The 26,769-nt window shown below is 43.2% G+C and overlaps 1 protein-coding gene across 3 annotated transcripts in view; it reads right to left on the reverse strand.

Moving 5' to 3' along the window:
• Positions 1-457: 457 nt before the first annotated feature.
• Positions 458-26,769, reverse strand: part of TBX19 (T-box transcription factor 19) — a 35,327-nt gene continuing 9,015 nt past the window's right edge. For all 3 annotated transcript variants that reach the window (XM_003893517.5, XM_009193364.4, XM_009193360.4), the window contains exons 2-8: positions 22,021-22,285; positions 20,487-20,621; positions 15,821-15,882; positions 13,241-13,302; positions 8,922-9,110; positions 5,246-5,381; positions 458-1,481 (exon numbers count right to left, since the gene is read on the reverse strand). In XM_003893517.5, coding sequence (XP_003893566.1) covers positions 1,187-1,481; positions 5,246-5,381; positions 8,922-9,110; positions 13,241-13,302; positions 15,821-15,882; positions 20,487-20,621; positions 22,021-22,285 — 1,144 coding nt within the window. In that variant the 3' untranslated portion in view covers positions 458-1,186. The remainder of the gene's footprint in view (positions 1,482-5,245; positions 5,382-8,921; positions 9,111-13,240; positions 13,303-15,820; positions 15,883-20,486; positions 20,622-22,020; positions 22,286-26,769) is intronic.

Raw genomic sequence — 26,769 nt, forward strand, 5'->3', positions numbered from 1 at the left:
GTGCAGTGGCACGATCTTGGCTCACTGCAAGCTCTGCCTCCCAGGTTCACGCCACTCTCCTGCCTCAGCCTCCTAAGTAGCTGGGACTACAGGCGCCAGCCACCACGCCCGGCTAATTTTTTTGTATTTTTAGTAGAGATGGGGTTTCACTGTGTTAGCCAGGATGGTCTTGATCTCCTGACCTCGTGATCCACCCGCCTTGGCCTCCCAAAGTGCTGGGATTACAGGCGTGAGCCACCCTGCTCGTAATTTTTTTTTTTTTTTTTTTTTTTTTTAATGAGACAAAGTCTTGATCTACCGCCCAGGCTGAAGTGCAATGCCACAATCATAGTTCACTAGAGCCACAGCCTCCTGAGATCAAGCGATCCTCCTCCAAGTAGCTGGGACTACAGGCACATGCCACCACACCCAGCTAATTTTGTATGCATGTGTGTTTTTTGTAGAGACAGGCTCTCACTTTGCTGCACAGGCTGGTCTCAGACTCCTGACCTCACACGATCCTCCTACCTTGGCCTCCAAAAGGGCTGAGATTATAGGCTTAAGCTACCACACCCAGCTATAGTGAGGAGATCTGACTTCATTCCATTGGTAATGGTGAACCATTGAAGGTTTGTGAGCAGAGGAGTGACATGACTTCATTTCCACAAGTCTGGGCACACTGCTGTGAGTAATACATGATTAGCTTTATTCTTTTTGTTAACCTTACTCTATGGCTTACACCCATGCCTGGTCTCAAAGCAGAAGTGCAAACCTGAGCCCCGTAACCACACATACTTTCCAGGCTGCACAAAGCAGGAAGCAGTGGCCTTAGCTAGGTAAACTTTGGGCTCATTTAACAGCTTTGCACCTTCTCCACAGAAAAGGAAGTGAGGCTTTCCAGAACGATTTGAGAGTAAGGGGCAGAGCACAAGGATGGTACTTCACAAACTTCTGTCACCTAAGCATGGCAAGAATAAGCTGCAAAGAAAATGGGAGTGCAGAAGAAAATGGTGGAGAGATGCAATTGACATAACTAGCATCATCCAAACTGAACCCTTTCCCAGTATGACTTCTGTAATAACTCACCTCTGCCTCCAGCTAGTGGGAAGGGAAATTCCACAGTCTGACTCACTAGATCAGTAGATGGGGTTTCTAAGCGCTCTACACATAGAAGGATCTCTGTGGATAGAGGCTCCTAGGATCCTGCTTAACCATCCAATGAGGAAGGAGAATGGTGCCCACCCGCTCCTGGGCCACCCCAGCCCGCAAAGGGATGCGAGGCCACTGCTGTCCAGGTGGACACAGCAATGCTGGTTAGTGAGGGCTCCCCCAGAACCTCCACACCAGCCGAAGTGGGTGCTTGGGTGGAGAGCACAGAGGGGGGTGAAGTCACAGCTGGGTTTCCGAGGAGAAATGCTCCTGGGGCGCTGGCATGCACCTCCGGGCCTGGCCCAGTGGGGCCTCCGGCACTATTGCTGATGGTCCACAGGCACGGATAGGGGCTGCAGAGACAGAGAAAGAGGGGAAGGGAATGTTCAGTGGCACTCCAAGGAAGGAGTGCCGCCTGACAAGCACGCACATAGCACTGAGAAGTTACAAGAGGGCTTCTGGCCATGGCTTTATTTGTAGCTGTGACACAGATTAGTCCTGTTTCTGCAGAAAAGCTAAGAGAAACAGCAAAGTATGGTGGAATGATGATAACATTAAGTATTCTGGTACTGGCCCTGCCACCAGTGAGTTATTTGGTTTTAGACACAGAATTTCATTTGTCTGGGCTCCCTTGCAGCCTATGTACAATTGGCAGGGCAGTAGAAAAAAGGTATTAAAACTGTATGATTGCTGCATCTGATCTCTCCCTGGCCAATGTGGCATAATAACCAGGAAACATCACTGTCAGAAGACTTGAGTTTAAATCCCAGCTCTACCACTTATTAGCTCTGTGGCCTTGGCTAAATTATTTAACATCTCTGAGTGTCAGTTTTCTCATCTTCAAGATGTGGTGTCATAATTTTACCTACCTTACAGAGATTGCTACAAGGATTAAATAGGAGAAGAATATGGTCCTTAGCATGTAGTACTCAGTAAATGGTGGTTGTTATCATTATTTCTTCCATTCCTGGTCTCCACCTGTGATCTCTGGTGCCTGGCAGAAAGGCTGAGAGCTAGAACACTCTCTTTGCCTTCTCTAGTTCTATAGCACTGGTTCACACACATGGTTGCACATTCGGCACATTGGAATCACTCAGGGAGTTTTTAAAAGTAATATTGCTGCCTGGGTCCCACTCTCACCCCACTCCCTTGCCCCAGAGATTCTGATTGAACTGATCTGGCATGCAGCCTGAGTATGAGGATTTTTTTAAGTTTCCCAGGTGATTGTAATGTACAGCCAAGCTTGCACCTTAATATAGATGCAGTTGGAACAGGTGCAATGATCCCAATGTTTTCAGCCTTTAGTCATCATTACATTTCTTACATTTCAGAGTTTCTGCATTGCCCAATAATATTGCTTGAGAATGGGCTTATTATCCAAAGGCAATATTGAATACATTTGTTTTGTTTTGTTTCTAACAAAATATTTATGGAGTCAGGAATTAGTTAAACACACCAACAGGAAAGCCAGAGTTGGCAATGCCATCATTCACCTGGTGCCATTTTTCAGTGCTACAGGACTCCTTGGACCATATGAAACCTGCAGTAGCCCATCCTCTGAGCTCTCTCTGAGCTAGCTCAGCTTATAGGGATTCTGGCCCTAATCTTCAGAAGATGCTCTTCTACATTATCTCTTACAGACCCTTTCTGATGCCGCCTGGGCCAGTGGGAGAACCATGGGCTCTGAGCTGTACTGCTTACTGCTCATAGTTGTCTTTGAGTACTACAGATGACTTATATATGGATGACTTATATATATGTAAGTATCCAGTATACAACTTGGCACATGATTATTTAATATCTTCAGGAACCCTCATCTTCATTTTCTTTTTCACTTTCTACCACAGCCCAAATCAATCCTTTTCCCTCAGATCCTCTAGATCAGTGTCAAATACAAATGATGCTCTAGATCAGTGTCAAAATGCAAACCATAAATGCCAGCTGCATATGTAAGTTTAAATTCTCTAGTAGCCACATTTAGAAAAATATTAATAAATTTATTAACATTTTATTTAACCAAAATATTCCAAATATTATCATTTCAACATGCATTTGATGTAAATATATATAATATATGTATATATTTATATCACAATATTAACATAACATCTATATTTACATATACTATTATATTTTTATATATTTATATATTTTTATATTATATATATAAATTATAAATATATATTAAAATATATAGTATATATTTTATATATGACATATATAAAATATAAATGGTGTTTTTTATATATAATATATAAAACATATACTATATATTTGAATATATTCAACATATATTAATATACATACTATATATTTAAAATATGAAAATATATAAAAATATATAATATAGTAGTATATATTGTGTATATATAAAAAATTGGGATATTTATTCTTTGTTTCACACTAAATCTTCAAAATCCTGTGGGTATTACACTCACAATGTATCTCAACTTGGACTAGCTGCATTTCAAGTGTTTGACAACCACAGGTGGCTACTGCACTGGACAGCACAGCTTTATACCCTGCTATATCAGCAACACCCAGGAACTTGGTAGAAATGTAGAATCTCAGGCCCCCACCCAGACCTACCAATCAGATTCTGCATTTTAACAACAATCTCAGGTGATTCTAAGCCATCACATTCTCCTTATTCTAGACTTACAAATCATAAGTCGTCTGATGTCTTCCCAAATCCAATCCTTTTTTTTTTTTTTTTTTGAGACAGAGTTTCACTCTTGTTGCCCAAGCTGGAGTGCAGTGCCTCAGCTTACTGCAACCTCTGCCTCCTGGGTTCAAGTGATTCTCCTGCCTTAGCCTCCCAAGTAGCTGGGATTATAGGCATGCACCATCAAACCGGCTAATTTTTGTATATTTAGTAGAGACGGGATTTTACCATGTTGGTCAGGCTGGTCTCAAATCAGGGGATTCACCTGCCTTGGCCTCCGAAAGGGCTGGGATTACAGGTGTGAGCCACTGCATCCAGCCAAGTCTCATCTTTTAATTTTGATTCCACTTTGGACCTTCTCAAAATTCTGCATAACCATATTGAACATAATAGCTGACATTTACACAAAATGTTACTGCTTACAAAGCATGTTAATGCATTTTCTAATTTCTGCATTTGATGCTCATGGTAACTCTACAAAGTAGGTCACATTATTTCCATGAAAGAAATAAGAAAGCTGAAGCTCAGTAAGGTTAAGAAAATTGCCCAAAGCCACAAAGTCACTACTGAGGTAGAACTGGGACTCAAACCCCTGCCTGTCAGACTCAACGGGGCCTTCTCTTCCCACTTCACCACTCAGATTTCTAGAAGTCAGAACTTAATGCCGGTCACTGGTGTGAGGACTAAACCATGGGGTCCTCCATGCTACACTTAGCCCTCTTACCAGGGTTGTGAGACCAGGCATCCACAATATGTCCCCCTTTTAGGATGGGTGACTCACGGGAAAGTGGACAATAGTGGTTCTTGACTTCTCAGTGTATGTTTATACTTTTCCTCTTCAATTCCTCTACAGTCAGTATCTATTTGCTACCACCATAGTTTAAAGTGTTTCTGACTGGTTTAAGACAAATGATCCCAGGCCATAATGTCTATCCCTTTTTTTTTTTTTTCTTTTTGAGACGGAGTTTCACTCTTGTTGCACAAGCTGGAGTGCAATGGCGCGATCTCAGCTCACTGCAACCTCCGCCTCCTAGGTTCAAGCGATTCTCCCGCCTCAGCCTTCCGAGTAGCTAGGATTACAGGCACACGCCACCATGCCCAGCTAATTTTTGTATTTTTAGTAGAGACGGGGTTTCACTATGTTGGCCAGGCTGGTCTCGAACTGCTGACCTCAGGTGATCCAACTGCCTCGGCCTCCCAAAGTGCTGAGATTACAGGCATGAGCCACCATGCCCTGGCTATCCTTTTAAATATAAGAAACAGGATATGACTGAGCTGTTTCTCCAGTTATGAAAGAACTCCATCCTGTTGCCACCTTGACTTCTTAGTGGTTTAGAAGTCAAGACAATAGGTTAGACCAACCCACCCTAGGAAATAGAATGAACTTGAGTCCCCAGTGCTAAAGTAAACCCCTAAGACCACCAATGAGTGAGCTGATGGTGTTGGTCTTACCTGGGACCTGGATTGATTGGTCCGTTGGTGTGGGGTACAGACAGGATGCTGGCATGAGGTGTGGAGGATAAGGATGTCCAGCTGTCAGGTCCCGAGAAAACTTGCAGATTATTGCTTGAGCTTTCTATCAAATTCACTTTGGGGAAATAACAACAGTTGAATTGATAGCAAATGTAGAAAACATAAAGATGGTGACCAGTGACATTATCCTAAGGCAAAATATAACCATGGCTTGCACCACAGGCACCAACAGTTTGTTAGTTCTTTCTCAGGGAAATAGAAAATAAAAAGAAACGTAGGTTTCTTGAAGGTCGACCATATGCCAGGTGTCATTCACAGTTTAATCTTCATACCAGTGACTCCTTAACTCCATCTTATAGATAAGCCTCAGGGTGGTAGGATTATTTGCCCTGGGTATCACCGATCTGTCTAACTCATTTCACCGCAGTCACTCTCTTTTAAGAAGGGACCATACCAGCCTCCCCTCAAGCTAAGCCTAAGGGCCACCAGTGCCCCAGATGAGATTTCTGAGGTCCAGGAACTTATTCTTCTCAACCATCCCCTAGAAGGTTTAAATATCTCAAGCACAGTGCCTTTTGACCAGGTGTGGTGCTCACACCTGTAATCCTGGCACTTTGGGAGTCCAAGGCAGGGGGATCCCTTGAGCCAGGAATTTGAGAACTTTCTGGGCAACACAGAGAGACACCATCTCTACAATTAAAAAAAAGAAAAAAACCATACCTTTTTATAAAAAGAAGTAGATTGTATGATCTCACTTATATGTGGACTCTAAGATTAAAGTTGAATACATAAAAGCAGAGAGTACAGCAGTGGTTACCAGGGGTGGGAAGCTGGGGAAATGAGATACTGGTCAAAGGATGTAAAATTGCATTTATGTAGGATGAGTAAGTCTAGAGATCTAACTTACAATCTGAAGACTATAGTTAGCAATACTGTACTGTGTACTGGAAATTTGCTAAGAGAGTAGATTTCAGGTGCTTTCATCATGAAAAGCAGTAACTATGTGAGGAGATGGACATGTTAATTTGCCTGACAGCAGTAATCACTTCACTATGCATATTATATCAAAACATCATGTTGTACACCTTAAATATACACAGTTTTTATAGAGAAGAAAAAGAAGAATGTCTTCCATTTCTTTGAATCTCTATTTGCATAAATAGTGTATATATAAGAGAGAGGAAGAAGGCAGAGGGAGGGAGGAAGGAAGGGAAAAGGGGGAGAAAGGAGAGAGAGGAGGAAGATTCCAACGTCTATCTCTGGTGCTATGGTTTGAATGTGTCCCCCAACGTTCATGTGTTGGGAACTTAACTCCCAATGCAACAGTGTTGAGAGGTGGGGCCTTTAAGAGGTGATTAGGCCGTGGGGGCTCTACCCTCGTGAATGGGTTAATGCCAATATTGCAGGAGTGGGTTTCTGATAAAAGGATGGGTTTAGCCTCCTGCCCTCTCCCCCTCTCTTTCCCTGACTATCCATGTGATGCCTTCTGCAACATTATAATACAGCCAGAAGACCCTTACCATACGCTGGCACCTTAATCTTCAACTCCCCAGCCTCCAGGACTATGAGAAAATAAATTTCCACAGCTTATAAATTACCCTATCTCAAGTGTTTTCTTATAGCACCACAAAGGGGACTAGGACACCTGCCCATGTCTCTTCTTTTTACGATCTGGCACTTGCAAGCTCTCCAGCCCTAACTCTTGCATTTTCCATCTGTCCGCACTCCCCCTACATTCTGCTCCAAAGCTATTCCCAGACAACCTAGGGTCTCTCCCCTTTCTGTGTCTTTGCTCAGCCCACTCTCTCTACCTGGAATGTCCTGCGCCTCTGCCTGTGGCACATGCCATCCTCCACCTTTTACCCCTGCCCACTCTCACTCTGTCCTTTTCTATTCATCTTTCAAGGCTCAATTTAAATGTTAACCCCTCTGGGCAGCCTTTGCTGCCCCACCAGGCATATCCAGCTGCTCTTTTTCCTTCATTCCCATGGCACCCTGACTTGTGTGTTTTGTTGGCTGTTTCTCAAACTCTAGAGCACTTATGAATCCCCTGGAGATCTTGTTAAAATGCAGACCCTGATTCAGGAGTAGAGCCTGAAAGTCTATATTTCTGACAAGTTCCCAGGTGATGCTTCTGCATTATATTAGGATTCGTTATTTACATATTTGTGCAACCCCGAGCTCCTCCAGGGAAGAAGCTATGTCTTTTTTTTTTTTTTTTGAGATGGCATCTTGCTCTTGTTGCCCAGGCTGGAGTACAGTGGCATGATCTTGGCTCACTGCAGCCTCCACCTCCCAGATTCAAGCGATTCTCCTGCCTCAGCCTCCCAAGTAGCTGGGATTACAGGTGCCCGCCACCACGCCTGGCTAATTTTTGTATTTTTAGTACAGAAGGGGTTTCGCCATGTTAGCCAGGCTGGTCTCGAACTCCTGACCTTGTGACCTGCCCGCCTCGGCCTCCTAAAGTGCTAGGATTACAGGCGTGAGCCACCACACCCGGCCCTGAAGCTATGTCTTAATCACTTTCCTATCCCACTGCCTAGAAGAACATGGTACGCAGTAGGTGCTCAGAAGATGTGATTTGATGCTGACCGCAGGAAAGAACAAGGAGGTAGAGCGAGCCACAGATCAGTTTCTGCTACTGATAAGCTACATAATCCCCCCTCCTGGCAGCAATGGTTGAGGTTGCCAAGGGTGGCAGGCTAAGGGACACAGGGACAGGTAGCTGGTGACCAGGAGGACCCTCTACAAATGCAGAGCTCAGGGTGTCACCGAGGAAGGAAGGAGGCTGGAATCCAAATACTCTCCACTATCTCCCATGCCATGAACTTTGCTTGCTTTATTGAGTGTCAATGTCTTCATATTAGTATAGAATCTCCAAACGGGCAGGGCATGTGTCCATTTCATTCCTGTACTTGAAACAGAGCCTGGCATATAGTCGATCCTCAATAAATATTTGTTGCATGAATAATTTAATGAAAAAGTAACCATTGTTTTCATTTCTCCCTTCTTTCTACAAATCTAATAACCAGGCAAGGACTGGGTCTACATAAGACAAAGGTGGAAAAGGCAGTAGTCAATGAGAAAAAAGCACACAAACAATACTGCTAACTTAAAAAAAACAGTCGGACAGCAAAAATTATTTTAAAATATTAAGGTTGGGTTTGCATGTCTCCAACTGAATCCATCTAAGGCCTGAACATACAGGGATCCAGCTCCCCAGAGACCTTCCTAGTAGCTCCCTAACACTAGACCCAGTATTCCCTGAACTGAGCCATGAATGCAACCATAGAGAGGAGCCACGTGAAGGTGAGTGTTTCAGACCCACACAACTTGACGTGGCTTTTAGAGATCTGCCTGAACTGCTCAGAACACCAGTGTCCTGGCCTTTCATGCCCATTAGAAACCAGAAGACTGTGGGTTTTATGAAATAACTAAAAAAAAAAAACAAAAAACTAAGATTGTTATACCTAGTTAATCAAATATTTGTACATAAAATAACAAAAAAACCCATAAAAACAATAATATCATAGATGTATATTAGATGAAAAGGGTTCCATCTTTAGCTACTCCTTTTCCTAGCTGTTTATCCATTTCTCCCGGCTGCCCCGGCCCCAGCTCATACCCCAAGAGTTTAATCAGCAGAGTCACAGACCTGAGGGAGAATGGTTTCTATGCATGTATGCAGAAGGGTAGGGAGCCTGCCGGTGTCCTCGGAGGCCCGAATAGTGCTCACAGCCATGGTGGGTGTGGGGAGCAGGCAGAGGCAGAGGAGCGGCATACTGGTAATTGGAGTTTCCTGCTGTGCACACTCCTTCCGGATTGGAAAAGATCCAGCCTCCCACTAAAATAGACAAGAGGAAGACACCAAGACTGAGTCTGTGAACTCCCACACCAAAAATCAGGTGACCAGCTACTTTATACAACTACAATTCTTGTAAATGACACTGATGCCAGCTTGTGTGTTGGTACCATCCCCCGGCTGCCACTGCCCTTGCCCATGAGCAGGTAACTTGGCTTCTCTGGAAATGCATGACCAGTCCTGAAACTGCCTTTGCAAAAATTGTATCAGTGAGAAAATTATGGCAGTCAGAGAGATCCGATCTACCCAATCTCCCTCTTGCCTTTAGCCTTCAAGCTGCCAAGCTAGCTTTGGAAGACATTTAGCTTATAGTTTAAATAATAGTAACCCTTCTCTAAAACTCAACTGCCTTTGTAAAGCAAATGAAAGACTACCAGGTTAGGAGCACAGAGGAGCCTGAATTCTGCTAATGTGTAGACACATATGATTGCCAGCCATTATTCCAGACTTCACAAGACAGGCAACTTTCCCAATTACTCCTGCAGATTACATCACTATTGTAGAACCTCAGATAGGCCTTCAGAGATATCTTTTCAGGTTTTTGGCATATCTGACAGCAGTGGCTCCACCTGGACCCACCAACCCTACCTGTGGCCCCACCCAGAAGTGACTCAGCACCAGAGGACAGCTTCAATTCCCTGTGATTTCATCTCCGATCCAACCAGTCAGCAGCAAGCACCTATTGCCTACCTACCCCCACTTCTTCCCTGAAATTACCTTTGAAAAAGGTAACCTAACCTATAAGTTTTTGATGAGATTGATTTGAGTGAGAGCTCTGTCCCCCACATGGCATGGCCAGACTCATGTCTATTAAACTCTTTCTTTATTGAATGCTGCGGTCTTTGTGTCAGAGGTGTTTGAACCAGAGTGACTCCAACTTGAATAGGGGCTGGGTAAAGTGAGGCTGAGACCTACTGGGCTGCATTCCCAGGTGGTTAGGAATTCTTAGTCACAGGATAAAATAGGAGGTGAGGACAACATACAGCAAAGACCTTGCTGATAAAACAGGGATGCGGTGAAGAAGCCGGCCAAAACCCACCAAAACCAAGATGGCAATGAAAGTGACCTCTGGTCATCCTCACTGCTCTTTATATGCGAATCATAATGCATTAGAATGCGAAAAGACACTCCTGTGAGTGCCATGACAGTTTACAAATGCCATGGCAGTGTCAGGAAGTTACCCTATATGGTCTAAAAAGGGGAGGAACCAACCCTCAGCTATGGGAATTGCCCACCCCTTTCCTGAAAAACTCATTAATAATCCACCCCCTGTATAGCAATAAAAACAAGAAGTAACTATAAATATACTCAGTTGAGCAGCCCATGCCTCCGTTCATTCTATGAAGTAGCCATTCTTTTATTCCTTTACTTTCTTAATAAACTTGCTTTCACTTTACTCTGTGGACTCGCCCCGATTTCTTTCTTGCCTGAGGTCCAAGAACCCTCTGTTGGCGTCTGGATCAGGACCCCTTCCCAGTAACATCTTTTTGTGCAACCAGCAGGAAGAACCTATCGGGTGGTTACAGTCCTATCAAAGGACTCCATCGAAGGGTAGAAAACCTCTGAAGCAACACTGGAATATAGCTATACGAAACACGATCTGAATGCAGAAGTTAATAGAAATGCAAACTTAAGGTGCTTCTGGCTTAATTAAAGTAAAAGTCAGTCTAGGAGGCATTACACATATATGTAACTCATGGACCTACAGCTACCAGGGAATGTAGGGAATGATTAATGTGGTTACCCAGGAAGAGTGAAAGCCTCTCTATTTCTGCCAAGTGGGAAGGTGCTTTCAGTTCTTACTCTAAGCAAGAGGAATCATGATGCCTCCCAACCCCACCCCACAAACAGAATTCTGGCAGCACAGAAAGGGGGAGCTGGTCTAGCACATCTTGACAGCAAGCATTTTGGTTTGTGTTTGGTTTTTTTCCCCCCTTTTTTCTTCTTTTTCATTCCACTTATTTACTGACAGGCAGCAAGCATTTTGCAGAATATTTTGGACAACTGCAAAATGTTTTGTAGAAAGATTCTGGACAGAAGACCATTTCGAGTGAGTTCATGGGCAAAGACTGAGACTTCGTAATGCAGGTCCCGAAACAAGAAGCATGTTCTCCCGCGGACGGTGCCTCAGCTGAGGGATCAACGGATAGAGATTCAGATCGGACCAGAGCTGTTCCTTAAGAACATTGACGAAGGATTGTCACCTGGGCTTCAGCAATGAGGAAATGGAGCTTGATATTAGAACCCACTGTCTTTGCTTAATACTTTTTAAATACAAGGAAACAAATTGTACAGAGTTCATATTACAATCATTCCCAACAAATCCTTTTGTCATCTTCATTCTCCCAGAGTTGCACAAACTTATGACCCAAGGGGTCCCTATCTGACTAACAGAATCGAGATGCAGGCACCCAGTGGGCAAGCCCCTCAGAACCGCTAACTGTGCCACATAGGACGTACACACGTCAAGAAGTTTGCTGAGAAGATTGGAACACATGAACTTTGAACTCCAGTGGTTCTGCACATGGCCCTAACCTACACAACAAGGTTTTTATTCCAGTTCATTCCACCTAAAGGAAAAAACTGAGGGGGAAATGATAAATGAAAACTAGCTCAGAGCAGTCTGAGTTACGTGAGGCATGCAAAATGTATCAGGCCCAAAGGGATGTGAGTGTGAGGAGCACCTTCAGTCAAGGGCACCCCCTGCACCCATGGCCGGGGGCGATTCTTTAAGGGCATTTTTGTTCCTCACTAGCTGCCTCACCCATTATCTTCATGTTCCTGGAATGTGTGATACAAAGAACAATGTATAACCAATCAATAGCTCATGTTACGGTAAACAGTTTGTGAATCGTCTCTTCTTTTTCCTTTAAAAACCCACTTGTAACTGCTGCTAATCCAAGCATATATTCAGGGGAACTTGAATCTGCTCCCAAGTTGTAGTCCTCAAACTTGGCCCAAATAAACTTTCTACTTACATTAATGTTGCCTCAGTTTTTTCATTTAGGTTGACAGTCACTTTTAAAGAGTGCTTTTCGGCCGGGCGCAGTGACTCATGCCTGTAATCCCAGCACTTTGGGAGGCTGCAGCAGGTGGATCACAAGGTCAGGAGTTCGAGACCAGCCTGGCCAATGTGGTGAAACCCCGTCTCTACTCAAAATACAAAAATTAGCCAGGCGTGGTGGCGCGTGCCTGTGGTCCCAGCTGCTCAGGAGGCTGAGACAGAGGAGTCGCTTCAACCCCGGAGGCAGAGGTTGCGGTGAGCTGAGATTGCGCCATTGCACTCTAGCCTGGGCAACAGTGAGAGTCTGTCTCAAAAAAAAAAAAAGAGTGCTTTTCTGAGAGCTGCTTCTCTTTATGCAGCTATACTCCCAGGTCTGGTATGGAAGGTGCACTAAGATTGAAGGGAAGGAAGAAGTAAAGAACTCCACAGCTGGCAAACTGCATAAGGGTTCTTTGCAAGCCAATATAATCCGAATTAAAGAGGGTTTCAGAGACCAGGGTTAACTTTCCTATTCTGATGTCACTGACCGTGGGTTGCATTGCAGCTGCAGAGGATTCCCTCCGCCATCCTGGGACATGGACAAGGTAACACACTGATGGGAACATTCAACACTCCCTGCAGAATCCCAGTGATATGACTTGACCTCTTCCTACAGCCTTCCAGCCCACAAATAAAGACTCTTCCCCATGGAGGCTACAGCCTGCGTGACACATTGCTATGGGGACCAACTCCAAAATTAGCAAACACTAAGAACAGTAGAACTCCAAAACACCAGAGTGGCGAGCATAAAGTTAGGAGGCAAGCCAAGGACACACTGTTGAGGCTTCAGCGCCTCACTGACATGAAAACCAGAGTCTAAGAAATTCATCATTTTCATTCTTATCTCCTGCCTAAGACTTTTTTAAGACCCTTAAGCCTAGGACCATTGGCCCTCTCTCTGGAAATTCTGGAAAGGGCATAAATGTGTCCTTAATAGAATAAACAGTGTGTTGAGTTTTGATTTGGAAGAGACCTTAAGCAGTCCTGACAGGCAAAGAGTCTGAGTGTGGAGGGAATTGGCTCCAAGTACAGCCCCAGGCACCTCCCGCCTCATGTACACCAAACTCACAGTGAGGACAGGTCACATGCTGGCTTTCAGAGAGAGCCTCCGGTACGTCTCTTAGGTGATTTCTGAAAGAGGAAAGAAAATGCACCACAGTTGTCCAACTTTTTATGTGTGTCCACCATAAAGCATACCCAAAATTCTCCTTGAAGAGCAATCAATTTCTTAGAATAAGAAAACCAAACACCTTTTTCCCTACGCTCCTGTCCTTCCCCATTCTCCTTCCTTCAGGGTGCTGTCTCTACTTGTGCAATTGCTCTTGGAGTTCCAGTTTTACTGTTTACCCCTCTTTACCATATTAACAGCTATCCCTGTTTTTTGTTTCTTGGTTTTTGTTTTTATCTGAATAATTTGGGGATATTGTTCCTGACTGACAAGATTCAAGCAATAATAACAGCACAATTCCAGGGCACAATTACATATGTGATATGCTAGATCCACCAATGACCCTGTGAGGGAAATATTAACATATTTTTCTAATTTTGTAGATTAGAAAAGTGGATCTCGAGGAGGTAAACTGACTTATGCAAGAAGAAACAGCCAGTAAATTACAGAGCAAGGATTCAGTCAGGATCTCTTACTCAAAGTCCCAAATTCTTTGTATTATACCATGCTACTGTCACTTTGAATCTAGATTCTGTCATGTCACATGTCAGTTTATCCTTTAGGCCTTTTGTTAACTGAAAATGTTATAAGCGTGTCTTGTATATCATCATAATTTATTCCAATATTGGAGCTAGGCACAGTAACTCACTCCTGTAATCTCAGCAACTAAAGAGGCTGTGGCAGGAGGATCACTTGAGGCCAGGAGTTTGAGACTGTCTGGTCAACATACTGAGACCCCCGTCTCTTAAAAACAAACAAACAAACAAACGTAAAACAAAACCACATAGCCAGGCATGGTGGCACATGCCTGTAGTCCCCACTACTTCGGAGGCTGAGGCAGGAGGATAGCTTGAGCCCAGAAATTTAAGGCTGCAGTGAGCTATATCACACCACTGTACTCCAGCCTGCATGACAGAGCAAGACCCCATCTCTAAAATAATAATAATAACGTATTCAAATATTGGACAGGACAGGGTCCTGTGATGCATCATTATGAACATCTGTCCATTCATGTAGAGCCTTATCAGAGCCTTTAAGGTGAACGGGAAAGATTAGACAGTTTTTAAACTATTTAAAAGATTTGAAACTCAAGCAATAAAATCTGAACATTAAAAAGATAATCATATTTATACTGTAGGCTTTGTCAATTAAAAAGTCAATGATGAGCACCATAATCTTCTTTTTCCTGGGATGGAAAACACACAGAGGCTGAGCATGGTGGCTCAAGCCTATAATCTCAGCAATTTGGGAGGCCGAGGCGGGTGGATCTCCTGAGGTCAGGAATTCAAGACAAGCCTGGCCAACATGGTGAAACCCCGTCTCCACTAAAAACAAAAAATAAAAAATTAGCTGGGCGTGGTGGCGGGCACCTGTAATCCCAGCTACTACGGAGGCTGGGACATGAGAATCGCTTGAACCCAGGAAGCAGAAGTTGCAGTGAGCAGAGATAGTGCCACTGCACTCCAGCCTGACTCTGTCTCCAAAAAAAAAAGGAAGGAAGGAAGGAAGGAAGGAAGGAAGGAAGGAAGGAAGGAAGGAAGGAAGGAAGGAAGGAAGGAAGGAAGGAAGGAAGGAAGGAAAAGAAGGAAAGGAGGGAAAGGAAGGAAAGGAAGGAAGGAAAGAAAGAAAGGAAGAAAGAAAGAAAAGATATAGAGATGGCAGGTCGCTGACCCAAAGTAGCAGAACCATCACTCATACCCCTAGAAGTCTCTGACTCCTTTTCTCAGCACAGGAAATGTGAACCTCTCCCCATTTTTCACTTTTCCTAGGCTAAGTGTAGTTTTTAAAAAGCAATGTATTAAGCCATGCTACTCAGAAGTAATTAGGAAAAAGGCAGAGTGAATTATTATAAATCTAAATCATTTAATTTTTTTAATGTGATTGTGCTACTTTCAAAAATCTGTAGTAAAACAGGTCTTTAAAAAAAAAAAACAAACACATTGTTAGTTAACAGTTCTCCTGGACCCCTATTATAAGGAATAGATAATTATGATTTGAATTTTCTAGATGTTGTTGAATATTGAATTGAATATTGGAAGCATATTTCTACATTCTTTTTTTTTTTTTTTGAGACGGAGTCTGGCTCTGTCACCCAGGCTGGAGTGCAGGGGCATGATCTCGGCTCACTGCAAGCTCTGCCTCCCGGGTTCACGCCATTCTCCTGCCTCGGCCTCCCGAGTAGCTGGGCCTACAGGCACCCGCCACCACACCCGGCTAATTTTTTGTATTTTGAGTAGAGACGGAGTTTCACTGTGTTAGCCAGGATGGTCTCGATCTCCTGACCTCCTGATCCACCCACCTTGGCCTCCCAAAGTGCTGGGATTACAGGCGTGAGCCACCACGCCTGGCCAAGGAAACATATTTCTATCAAAGGTAATGCAAGTGCTACTGGTCTAGTTCCTTTCAAGATAATCATAAATTCCACATTTGTATTTGCATAAACCATTCATTAGAAGATTTCACTAAAATTTCTCTACTTACCTTTCCTTGGCATCCAAGAAGGCTTTGGCAAAAGGATTGTACTTGATTTTGAGAGCTGTTATCTTGCATTTACAAAGACAAGATGTGTTAGTAAGAGTAGGATACACATAGGCAGACAGAACCCTTTGTCTTCTGTAAAACCAGGTTAATTCCCTCTCTTTTCCTTCCCTTTCCTGCCAGGCATGGTGGCTTATGCCTGTAATCCCAGCACTCTGAGAGGCAGAGGCCCTTTGTATCTTTGCTTACTCCAGCACTTAATCACCATTGCACTGTCTCTGGCAAAGGACATTTTATCATTGCATGTGGTGAAAATGCTAATGCCATGTAAAGTGAGAAAAGAAAGGGCAAAGCACTGGAAATAAGCAAAGCCCTGATGTGTGAAGCCCAGCATTCATTTCTTACTCATTTATTTATTTTTTTCAACAATCCTTGATCCCCTACTACATGTGATTTACTTATCTAGTCACTTGGAACACAGTGGAGAGCAGCACGGGTGTGATCCTGCCCCTCTGGGAGAGTGCCATCTAGCATCGAGTCCCTTATTCATAAATAACAGCTTACACATGGGGCCGTGTCAATGCAAAAAGCAAACTATCACCCCCATTCACTATCACTCTCTTTATCTGCCTTAGCCTGAGCCTGTTTCATTTCTCATTAGAGACATCTGACATATAGATAGATAGTCATCGTGATCGAGATAAAAGAGATAGAAACAGAGAAATATTTGTTTTTCATCTCTCCCCACTGGGATGTAAGTGCCTTGAAGACAGGGTATTCATCTGTTTTATTCATTGCAGTATTTCCAGCATTTAGAACAATATCCAGCATGTATTAAAGCCCAGCAAATATTTGTTGAGTAAATAAATATTTAGAGAATAGATATATATTTTATATATATATATATATATATATATGTGTGTGTGTGTGTTTTTTTTTTTTTTTTTTGAGACAGGAGTCTTGCTCTCAGGCTGCAGTGCAGTAGCTCCATCTTGGCTCACTTCAACCTCCACCACCTGGGTTCAAGTGATTCTCCTGCCTCAGCCTCCCGAGTAGCTGGGATTAGAGGTGCCTGCCACCACACCCAGCTGATTTTTATATTTTTAGTAGAGACAGGGTTTTGCCATTTTGGCCAGGTTGGTCTTGAATTCCTGACCTCAGGTGATCTGCCTGCCTCAGCCTCCCAAAGTGCTGGGATTACAGACATGAGCCACCATACCCAGTATACAGAATATTTATATCAGCAAGGATCTGAGACTTGATGGAAGAAGGAAAGCAAAGTAAGACCCAGATATGGTTTGGCTATGTCCCCACCCAAATTTCATCTTGAATTGTAGCTCCCATAATTCTCACATGTTGTGGGATGGACCCGGTGGGAGATAATTGAATCATGAGGGCAGTTTCCCCATATTGTTCTCATGGTAGTGAATAAGTCTCACAAGATCTGATGGTTTTATAAGGGGTTTCCCCTTTCTCTTGGCTCTCATTCTCTTTGCCTGCCGCCATGTAAGATGTGTCTTTTGCCTTCTACCATGATTGTGAGGCCTCCCCAGCCATGTGGAACTGTGAGTCCATTAAACCTCTTTTTCTTTATAAATTACCCAGTCTCAGGTATGTCTTTATTAGCAGCAGGAAAATGAACTAATACAGCGCCCAACTCCTTTTGGCCCAGAACTTGTGAGAAGAAATCAGGAGAAAGAAGAAAAGGAGGTATGGGGTCAGATAGGTACAACCTAGTCTTTCTCTTGGCTTAAACCTGGAGAGGTAGAAAAGCATACATGAAGCTAGCAGGGGGTGCAGAGGAGACATTGGCCTCCTTCACCCACCCCCACGCCCACTCGCCACCTGGGATGCGTCTGCGTGGACTTGGCAGGGAAGCTTTGTTGACAGAGGGAGGTGCTGGGGCTAGGCTTTCCAGAGCTTGATTGCCATGGGGCATGTTCAAGACCCAGAAGTAACAAGTCAGGCTGAGAGATTGCTGGATGGGTCAAAAACGACCAGTCAGGTGGTTCAGAAAGAACTGTCCCGCACCTGCAGCCAGGGAAAGCTTCTGAGGGTTCACCAAGTCAGCAGCCAAATGACAAGTTCCGCACACCACCAGCTAAGCCAACAGCACACAAGTGGGCAGGGGCCTTGCCTGAAGACCAGAGGAGGTTAGGACATAGTCTCCAACTCCACATGCACCCCCGACCACCCACTTCCCAGAGTTACAAAGACCCAGTTACAAAGACCCACTTCCCCTCATAGACCCAGACTCCAGCCCAGGGAGAAAAGCTGGGAGAGAGGCTATCTGCAAAATGGATTTACTTTATCATCAAAAGACTGGTCACCAGTTGAGGGACTGTTTACATTATTAGCTACTTCATTTCTGTTCCCATTGGCCAGCTGCAGGGGCTCTGCCAAGAGGCCAGTTTACTTATAGAAATGACATTTTCTCTGCACATCTGTGATGTGAGTTAAATCTGCAACTTCATTTCACCTGTAGGCACTAAGACAGTAGTTTCCAAACCTGGATGCTCAATAGAATCCTCTGGGGAGAGTTTAAAATCTACAGATTCTGAGCATCATCCTTGGAGATTCTGACTCAGTTGGCTGGGTGGGTGTCAGGCCAAAATCTGTCTGTAAAGCTTCCAAATAAATACAGATGGAAGCAACAACAAGATCTTCTCTTTTTTTCTTTTTTCTGAGACCGAGTCTTGCTCTGTCACCCACGATGGAATGCAGTGGCACAATCTCAGCTCACCGCAACCTCCACCTCCCAGGTTCAAGCAATTCTCTTGCCTCAGCCTCCCGAGTAGGTGGGATTACAGGTGCCCGCCACTGTGCCCAGCTAATTTTTGTATTGTTAGTGGAGACGGGGTTTCACCAGGTTGGCCAAGCTGATCTGGAACTCTTGATCTCATGATCTGCCCGCCTTGGACTCCCAAAGTGCTGGGATTACAGAAATGAGCCACCACACTCGGCCAAGATCTTATTTTTTTTAACCTATCAGAGTGTCAAAGATGTGATCATGGTGTGGGGGCTATAAATAGAGATGCCGTTTTGAGGGAAGCAATTTGGCCACATCTATCCATTTCTAGGTATTCACCCGTGCAAGCAAATGACAAATGCACCAGGATATTCATTGCATCATTATTTATAATAGAAAATAAAGGGCTAGGTGCGGTGGTTCGCACCTGTAATCCCAACACTTTGGGAAGCCGAGGCGGACGGATCACCTGAGGTCAGGAGTTCGAGACCTGCCTGGCCAACATAGTGAAACCCCGTCTCTACTAAAAATACAAAAATTAAACAGGCATGGTGGTGCACGCCTGTAGTCCCAGCTACTTGGGAGGCTAAGGCAGGAGAATCGCTTGAACCTGGGAAGCGGAGGTTGCAGTGAGCCAAGATCACACCACTGCACTCCAGCCTAGGTGACAGAGCAAGACTCTGACTCAAAAAAAAAAAAAAAAAAATTAGCCAGGCGTGGTGACAGGTGCCTGTAATCCTAGCTACTCAGGAGGCTGAGGCAGGAGAATCGCTTGAACCCAGAAGGCAGAGGTTGCAGTGAGCTGAGATCACACCGCACAACAAGAGTGAAACTCTGTCTCAAAAAAAAAAGAAAAAGAAAAAAAGAAAAGAAAACAGTTGGAAACAACTTAAATGTCCATTGGTGGGGGGCTGATTACGTGAAATAGTGTATCCATACAACAAAATATTCTGCAGGCATTACAGAAAAGGAGATATATGTAGGTATAATTACATAGAAAGGTAATCATAATACACTGTTAAACTGGAGAAAAAGAAATTTACAGATTAATAATATATACAACATGAGCCAATTTATGTGAGGAAATCTACATTCACATATATATTTACAAATACATAGAAAAACACACTCTAAGTTATTCTTCATCATGTCCATGGGGAGTGAGATTCCAAAACTGAAGAAAACAGTACAGCTTTACCTTATGGTCTTCATGTTTACTTTATATACTTCTGTACTGTCAGTTTATTATGTGTTGTTAAATAAATAAATATTATCTTTAAAGAACATTTTTAAAGTTTAATCAAAAAGAATTCAACCCTCTCTGGGTTCTTCTGATAAACATCAAAGCATGTGAACGGACCCAAAGCAGCTCACAGACAGGCCAGGCGCTAACCACTCAGCCCTCACAGCCAGGCGGCTCAAGTCACTGGGCAGCAGCAGACTGAACTGTGCTCAGATATTGAACATTAACAAGCAGGATTGATAGCATAACAAAACCCAAGGGAGGGTGCACGTTTGGATCACTTGCTACAGACTTGCTTCTAGAGCAGGAGATCCGACAGCCCCTGCCCAGTTGTACCCACTCAAGACGCACTCAACTCTGCACAGGCCAAGGGCACACAGGGGCCTAACAACAAAGACTCCAGAGTTTCAACAGAACTCAGGCGTTTCATGACAATACACAGCTGTGCCTTGTTGGCATCAGGAGAGCACATGCTGGTGAGCCTTTAGCAAACAGGCAAGAGGGAGGGAGAGCAGCTACTCCATTGTTTAACTTCATGTCTGCTGAGTGTATCCAAATCCTGGAAACACTACCTTTCATCTAAAAGGACTCCCCCACCTCCCATCTTGCCATGATCTCCCAGGTGACAGTTACACACACACACACACACACACACACACACACACACACACTCTTACCTCCTCATTCTGATAGGCAGTCACGGCTATGAACTGGGTTTCAGGGAAGGAGCAGTTCATTACCATTCGATGGGCACTTCCAACACGCACTATGTGAACCTGGGGTTCATACTTATGCAGAGAATTCAACATTATCTGTTGAGGCAGGAGAAGAGAAAGAGGAGAAAAGCAAAGCCCTGTGTATCGCAAGTGATAAACAACCCAGCATCTCCAGTTGGTCCCAAGCTCAGCACCACCCCAGTTAGGGACACACATTTCAAATCCTAGGCCACCTGAGCTGCCACCACACCTCTAAGAAACAAATGAAGGGAATTTTCCAGAAGCTCCAGGAAGCATAACATTGAAGCCTTTACAAGGGTGAGGGGTGGGTTGTCAGAGAGGAGTTATTCTTAAGAGTTTTCCGTTTTCTGACACAATATTGGCTTCCTTTTTTCCTTCCCCTATTTTCACACAACAATGTGGATTTCAATCTATCAAAATATATTGTTTGCCTTTTTTTTCATTTGAGGAATCCTAATAACTCAAAATGCTGACAATGGGTGTATTTTCCAAGCGACGAAAGAATAGTGAAATCTGACATCTGATGGTTACACTCTCTCTGAGTCAAATGAAAGGTGTAATGACAGTCTCCTGCTGTGAAATCTGGTAGGCAGTAACAATTCACTGTTCAATTTCCCGTTTTAATAAGGAACTGGAAGCTTCTGAGTACCACACAGACTCAGGTAGTGTTACCTCTGGACACATGAACTCCTATGGTCCCTGCCATCTAAGCACAGAGATCAGAGAAGGGCCACATGGGCACAGGGTGGGAAGCTAAGGGAAAATCAAACACGCAGGTGGGGAAGAGAAGAATCCAGACCCTTTCCTCCCATCCGTGTCTCCAATCCCCAGAAACCGCCTACATTATAGAAAGTAACTAACAACCTTCCATGGCAGACTAGTATTCACAATCCTAACAGAAAACAAGACGAAAAAGCCCCAGATGCTTGTTTACTCTAATTGGAGACCTGAAATAAAACCTTCCTTGTTTAAGAAAGGTTTGTTTTGATTTTTTTTCCTGAAAAACCAAAGCTGATTCAATATTCTATTGATAATTATCATAATGCCCAAGTGGAGGTAGTAATTATTTCATTTAGAAGCAGCTTTTTATGAAGGTATTTGTCTATTGCCAGCATGCCACTTATACTAAAAAAGGGGAGAGGGACTAACAAAACCCTAGTACCCACAAACATCTCCCTCTCAGAGCTGGGTAAAAAGCACAGCACACAAGACAAAACTCTGAAAAGGGCCCCAGTGATTAAGTAAACCACTGCTCTCTCACTCTCTTAACATCAGGAAGTCCATTAAAAACTGAAAGCACCAATTAAGAGCTGTTTATTCTTGTTTACATTTGGACTCCAGGGAATAATTGGCTTCTGTGGGAGAAGAGGCTGGTGAGGACACCTCTAATTGCCTAAATGCACCCTTGATATTTCTTGATTGGTGTTGTGGGGAGGCTGGAGCGGGTGGCCAGGCCTGCCCGCCTCATTCATACCTGCCCGCCTCCATTGAGCTTGTTGGTCAGCTTCACTTTGCTGAAGGAGATGGGAGCTTTCATCCAGTGGGCCCCAAAGTTGGGGGAGTCCGGGTGAATGTAGACGCAGCTGTGGCTGGAGACCTCTGGCTTGCCAGCGGGCACCCATTCCCCATTGACATACTTCCAGCGGTGACTGTCCGTAGGGACAAAGTCCAGCAGGAGGGAGTACATGGCATTGGGGTCCAACCCTGTGACACTAATCTTGAGGACTGGAAACATCCGTCTAAAAGGAAAGGGAGAAATTTAGCCACAGGAGGGACGTTAGAGGAACTCTCACCTTGTCCTGGGGCCTCTCAATACTGAGGCCTTCCATGGAATGCCCTGTGAGGAGGCCAAACAAACAGGGCCCAAGTCCACAATCCCAATGCTACTGGAGCTTCATTTTATAAATGAATTTAATACTAAGATTTCACTTTAAAACATGCTCCATTTTAAAGTCTGAAAACCACTGAAGGAGTCATTTGACACAACAGGAACCTGAAGCCCAAGATGTATCAAAGGCCACATCCCCACATAAAGTTTTCTTCAAAGATTTCCCACTGGCACACTGATGCCACTGACCAGCCCTTCCCAACCTCATAAAGAACACTATTCCTAAATAATAGTAATCGCATTTATAGCAAAACATGCCAGCCTGGGCAACATAGTGAGACACCCCCATCTCAAAAAAAAAAAAAAAAAAAAAATTAGCTGGGCATGGTAGTCCCAGTTATTCGGGAGGCTGAGGTGGGAGGATCGCTTGAGCACAGGAGTTGGAGGCTGCAGTGAGCTGTGATGGTGCCACTGCACTCCAGCCTGGGTGACAGAGTGAGATCCTGTCTCAAAAAAACAAAAACAGGGTTACATGGTAAAGTAACTGAGAGGAACTCTTAACTGTACAAAGTGAGACCAGTTCTTTCCTCCAGGATGCCTCGGGGCCTTTAACATCCCCTTGTACACCATGGGACTTTGAAGAAAGCATGGGAATGTGCACACCCTAAACATATGTGACAGTGGGATTATCATTTAGCTAAGCATTTTATGAGAATTTGTGTCCAAAGAACACACTTTGAGACATGCAGATCTAGATTCATCGATCCTTCTTCTACATGCTAGAATAATACAAGTTTAATAGTTTCATACAAGAACAATACAAGTTTACTCTCACAAATATTTGGAGAAACTATCCAAGTAGCTGGCTTATAAGTCTGGAACATTTTCATCATCCCAAAAAGAAACCCCATGGCCATTAGCAGTTACTCTCTATTCCATTTAGACTTCTTTTTTTTTTTTTTTTTCAGACGGAGTCTCTGCTTCCTGGGTTCAAGTGATTCTCTTGCCTCAGCCTCCAGGAGAGTAGCTGGGATTACAGACATGCGCCACCATGCCTGGCTAATTTCTGTGTTTTTAGTAGAGACAGGGTTTCACCATGTTGGCCAGGCTGGTCTCAAACTCTCAACCTCAGGCAATCCACCCGCCTCAGACTCCCAAAGTGCTGGGATTACAGGTGTGAGCCACCACACCTGGCCTCTATTTAGACTTCCTATCACCAGAAAAAAAAGCAGAGAGAAGTAGTTTCTGCCTGCTAGGCAGGAGAGAGGCAGAGTTGACGTCCTTTGTGCTTCCAACTCTAAAGTCACTGCCTAAGGTAAGATTCTGGAGCCAAAGCAAAGCCAGGCCAGCCGAAGGGCTTGGGTGTAATGGTGATACAGCCAACAGTTACAGAGCACTCACTAGGTGCCAGTGGGAATAAGCACTTTACATGAACTAACTCAGTGAGTTCTTCACAACAACTTTATGAGGCTGTGTTGGTGTGTTCAAGGAGAGAAAATTAATTTAAATGGGAGGCTAGGACAAGTATATAAATTAAGTAAAATTTCTAGGGAGAAAAATGCATCAGATGATGCATTCCAAATCCAGGTCTTCACTGAGAACTTCATTATCCACCTCAACACTCCTCGTCCCTTAATGAGATGATTGCACTTTTACATTAACTAAAATGATACGCCTCCTCTAGGGAGGCTGCCTGTGTGATGTAAAATCTTTATGTTGCATTTTCTTTTGTTCTTTCTTCAATAGAAGGATTATTGTCTTATTTTCTACTACTATCAGATTAAACAATTCCCTTTTATGAAATATTTTAATGTTTTCAGTTATCTTAATAATATTGGCCAAGTGTAGAAAACAGAAGGATCCTGAGAACACAAATGCCATTTGCAAAGAATCATAAAAGTGAGTATCAGAAATGATGCTAGGGATTCTATAGGGTTATTCTGACAGCCAGCAGTCAGACCTGTTTATATGAGGTATATGGAGACACGGTCTCTGTATTCTGGTCCAGTGCTTCTTCTGAAGTACTAAAGTTTACTTTTTATTTTATTTTAAAGAAAACACAAGAGTGGCATGTGTATAATTGTCATTTTGCATACTAAAGTTAAAAAGTACCAAAGGAGTTTAAGACCAGCCTGGGCAACATGGCAAAACCCCATCTCTATAAAAAATACAAAATTTAGCCAGGCATGGTGGTGCACATCTGTAGTTCCAGCTATTGGAGAGGCTGAAGCAGGAGGATCACTTGAGCATGGGAGGTCGAGGCTGCAGTGAGCTATTGTCACACCACTGTACTCCAGCTTGGGTGACAGAGTGAGACTGTGTCTCAAAAAAAAAAAAAAAGTACCAAAACTTTTCTCAATAAGACTATATGGTACACATAAAAGTAAGAGAAAAAACATATAATGTATTACTCATGCACTAAACTGCCAGAATAATGATGCAATTGTTCAAGCATGAGAGCATGGCTGGTGTCTTCATGATAAGAAATGTCAGGACGTTTCATAAAGTTCTGACTTATGATTTAAGAAATTACTTAATGCAAGACACTTTCATTTGTTTTATTTTTATTTAAAAAGTTTCTGACTGTGTTGCCCAGATTGCTTTCAAATTCCTGGGCTCAACTCCTCCCTCAGCCTCCTAAAGTGCTGGGACTACAGGTGTAAGCCACAGTGCCTAACTGCAAGATTGTTTTTCTAGTGATAATAGTTATCATGTACAGTCAGGCCTCCGCATTCCCACAGTCTGCATCTGTAGATTCAACCAAATGCAAATTGAAAAATTTGAAAAGAAATAATACAACAATAAAACATAATACAAATAAAAACAATACAGCATAACTATTTACATAACATTAACATTGTATTAGGTATTATAAATAATCCAGAAATAACTTAAGCATATGGGAGGATGTGCATAGGTTATACGCAAAATATTCTAGTTCATTTTATGTAAGGAACTTCAGCATCCTCAGATTTTGATATTTGCAGGGGCCTGGAACCAATCCTCTGTGGATGCCAAGGGATGGCTGTACTGAGTTTTACTCTGCACCTAGGACTTTGCGTAGGTGAATATTTCACTTAAGTGAAATATAACTTAAGTCTTACTTCACCCACAAGGAGGTTATTATGCCAGTTTTATAGATGAGGAAACTGGAACTTAGAAAGCACACATTACGTTACATTCACCACTCCTTTTTTTTTTTTTTTTTTAACTCTGTTTTCCTTTCTTATTAGCTTCTCAAAGGCTAACATGGTTGAGCCACAGTGAAAGGAAAAGTCCTCCTCAATGTTTTCCCAAATCTTAATACCTAATTAGAGATTTATCTGCCCATTTGACAAATGGTTTTTTAGTACCTGCTCTATGCCAGGAACTGTTCTAGGTGGGGATTCAATGACAAAAATTGCAGACCCAGTATCTTCTTGCTCATGAAGCTTACATTCTAACAAAGAAGTCAGGCAACAAAAATGTCAATAAATGTTTGTTGTTTCTTTAATGTATAAGATCATTTGGGGCTGGGTGTGGTGGCTCATGCCAATAATCCCAGCACTTTGAGAGGCCAAGATGGGAGGATCATTTGAGGCCCAGAGTTCGAGACCAGTCCAGTCAATTTAGCAAGATTCCTATCTCTATTTAAAAAAAAAAAAAAAAAAGATCATTTTAAATTGCAAGAGTGCCACGAAGGAACTAAAATGCATTATGTCACAGAAGGAGACTAAAGGATGAGAAGCTACTTTAGCCAGATCTGAACAGGAAGTGACATTTGAGCTAAGACCTAAATAATGAGAAGGAATGACTCATGCAAAATGTTAGAGGAGGTGCACTTAGAGGCAAAAGAAATAGCAAGTACTGTGGCCCTTAGATTTAAATAGCCCCACTCTATTCAGAAACTAAAAGAGAAGACCAAAGTGGCTGAGGGAAAGTGAAGGGAAAATTCCAATTATTAGCCTCACTGCTAATAGGTTAGAGTGCCCTCTTCTTAACTCTCTCAACTATATTATGTGAGGTCTCATAAAGAGTGTAGCATGACTTTTCATTCCAGAATAAGAAAATGTGTAATGGCTTTCCATCTTTCGTGCTATGGTCAGAGCTGTACCTGATATTTCAAAGAAGCCATGATCAATGAAAAGATGGTTAACATCATTAGCCATCAGAGAAATGCAAAACCCAAACTACAGTGAGATGCCACTTCATGGCCACTAGGATGACTGCAATACGAAAGGCAGACAATAAAAAGCATTGGTGAAGATGTAGAGAAATTGGAATCCTCATACATTGCTGACAGGAATATAAAATGATGCCGCCACTTTGGAAAATAGTCTGGCAGTTCCTCACCTGGCTAAATATACAGTTTCTCAATAATCCAGCAATTCCACTCCTAGGTATATACACAAGAAA

The sequence above is a fragment of the Papio anubis genome, chromosome 1 (genome assembly GCF_008728515.1).
Source record: "Papio anubis isolate 15944 chromosome 1, Panubis1.0, whole genome shotgun sequence".
Taxonomy (NCBI): Eukaryota; Metazoa; Chordata; class Mammalia; order Primates; family Cercopithecidae; genus Papio; species Papio anubis.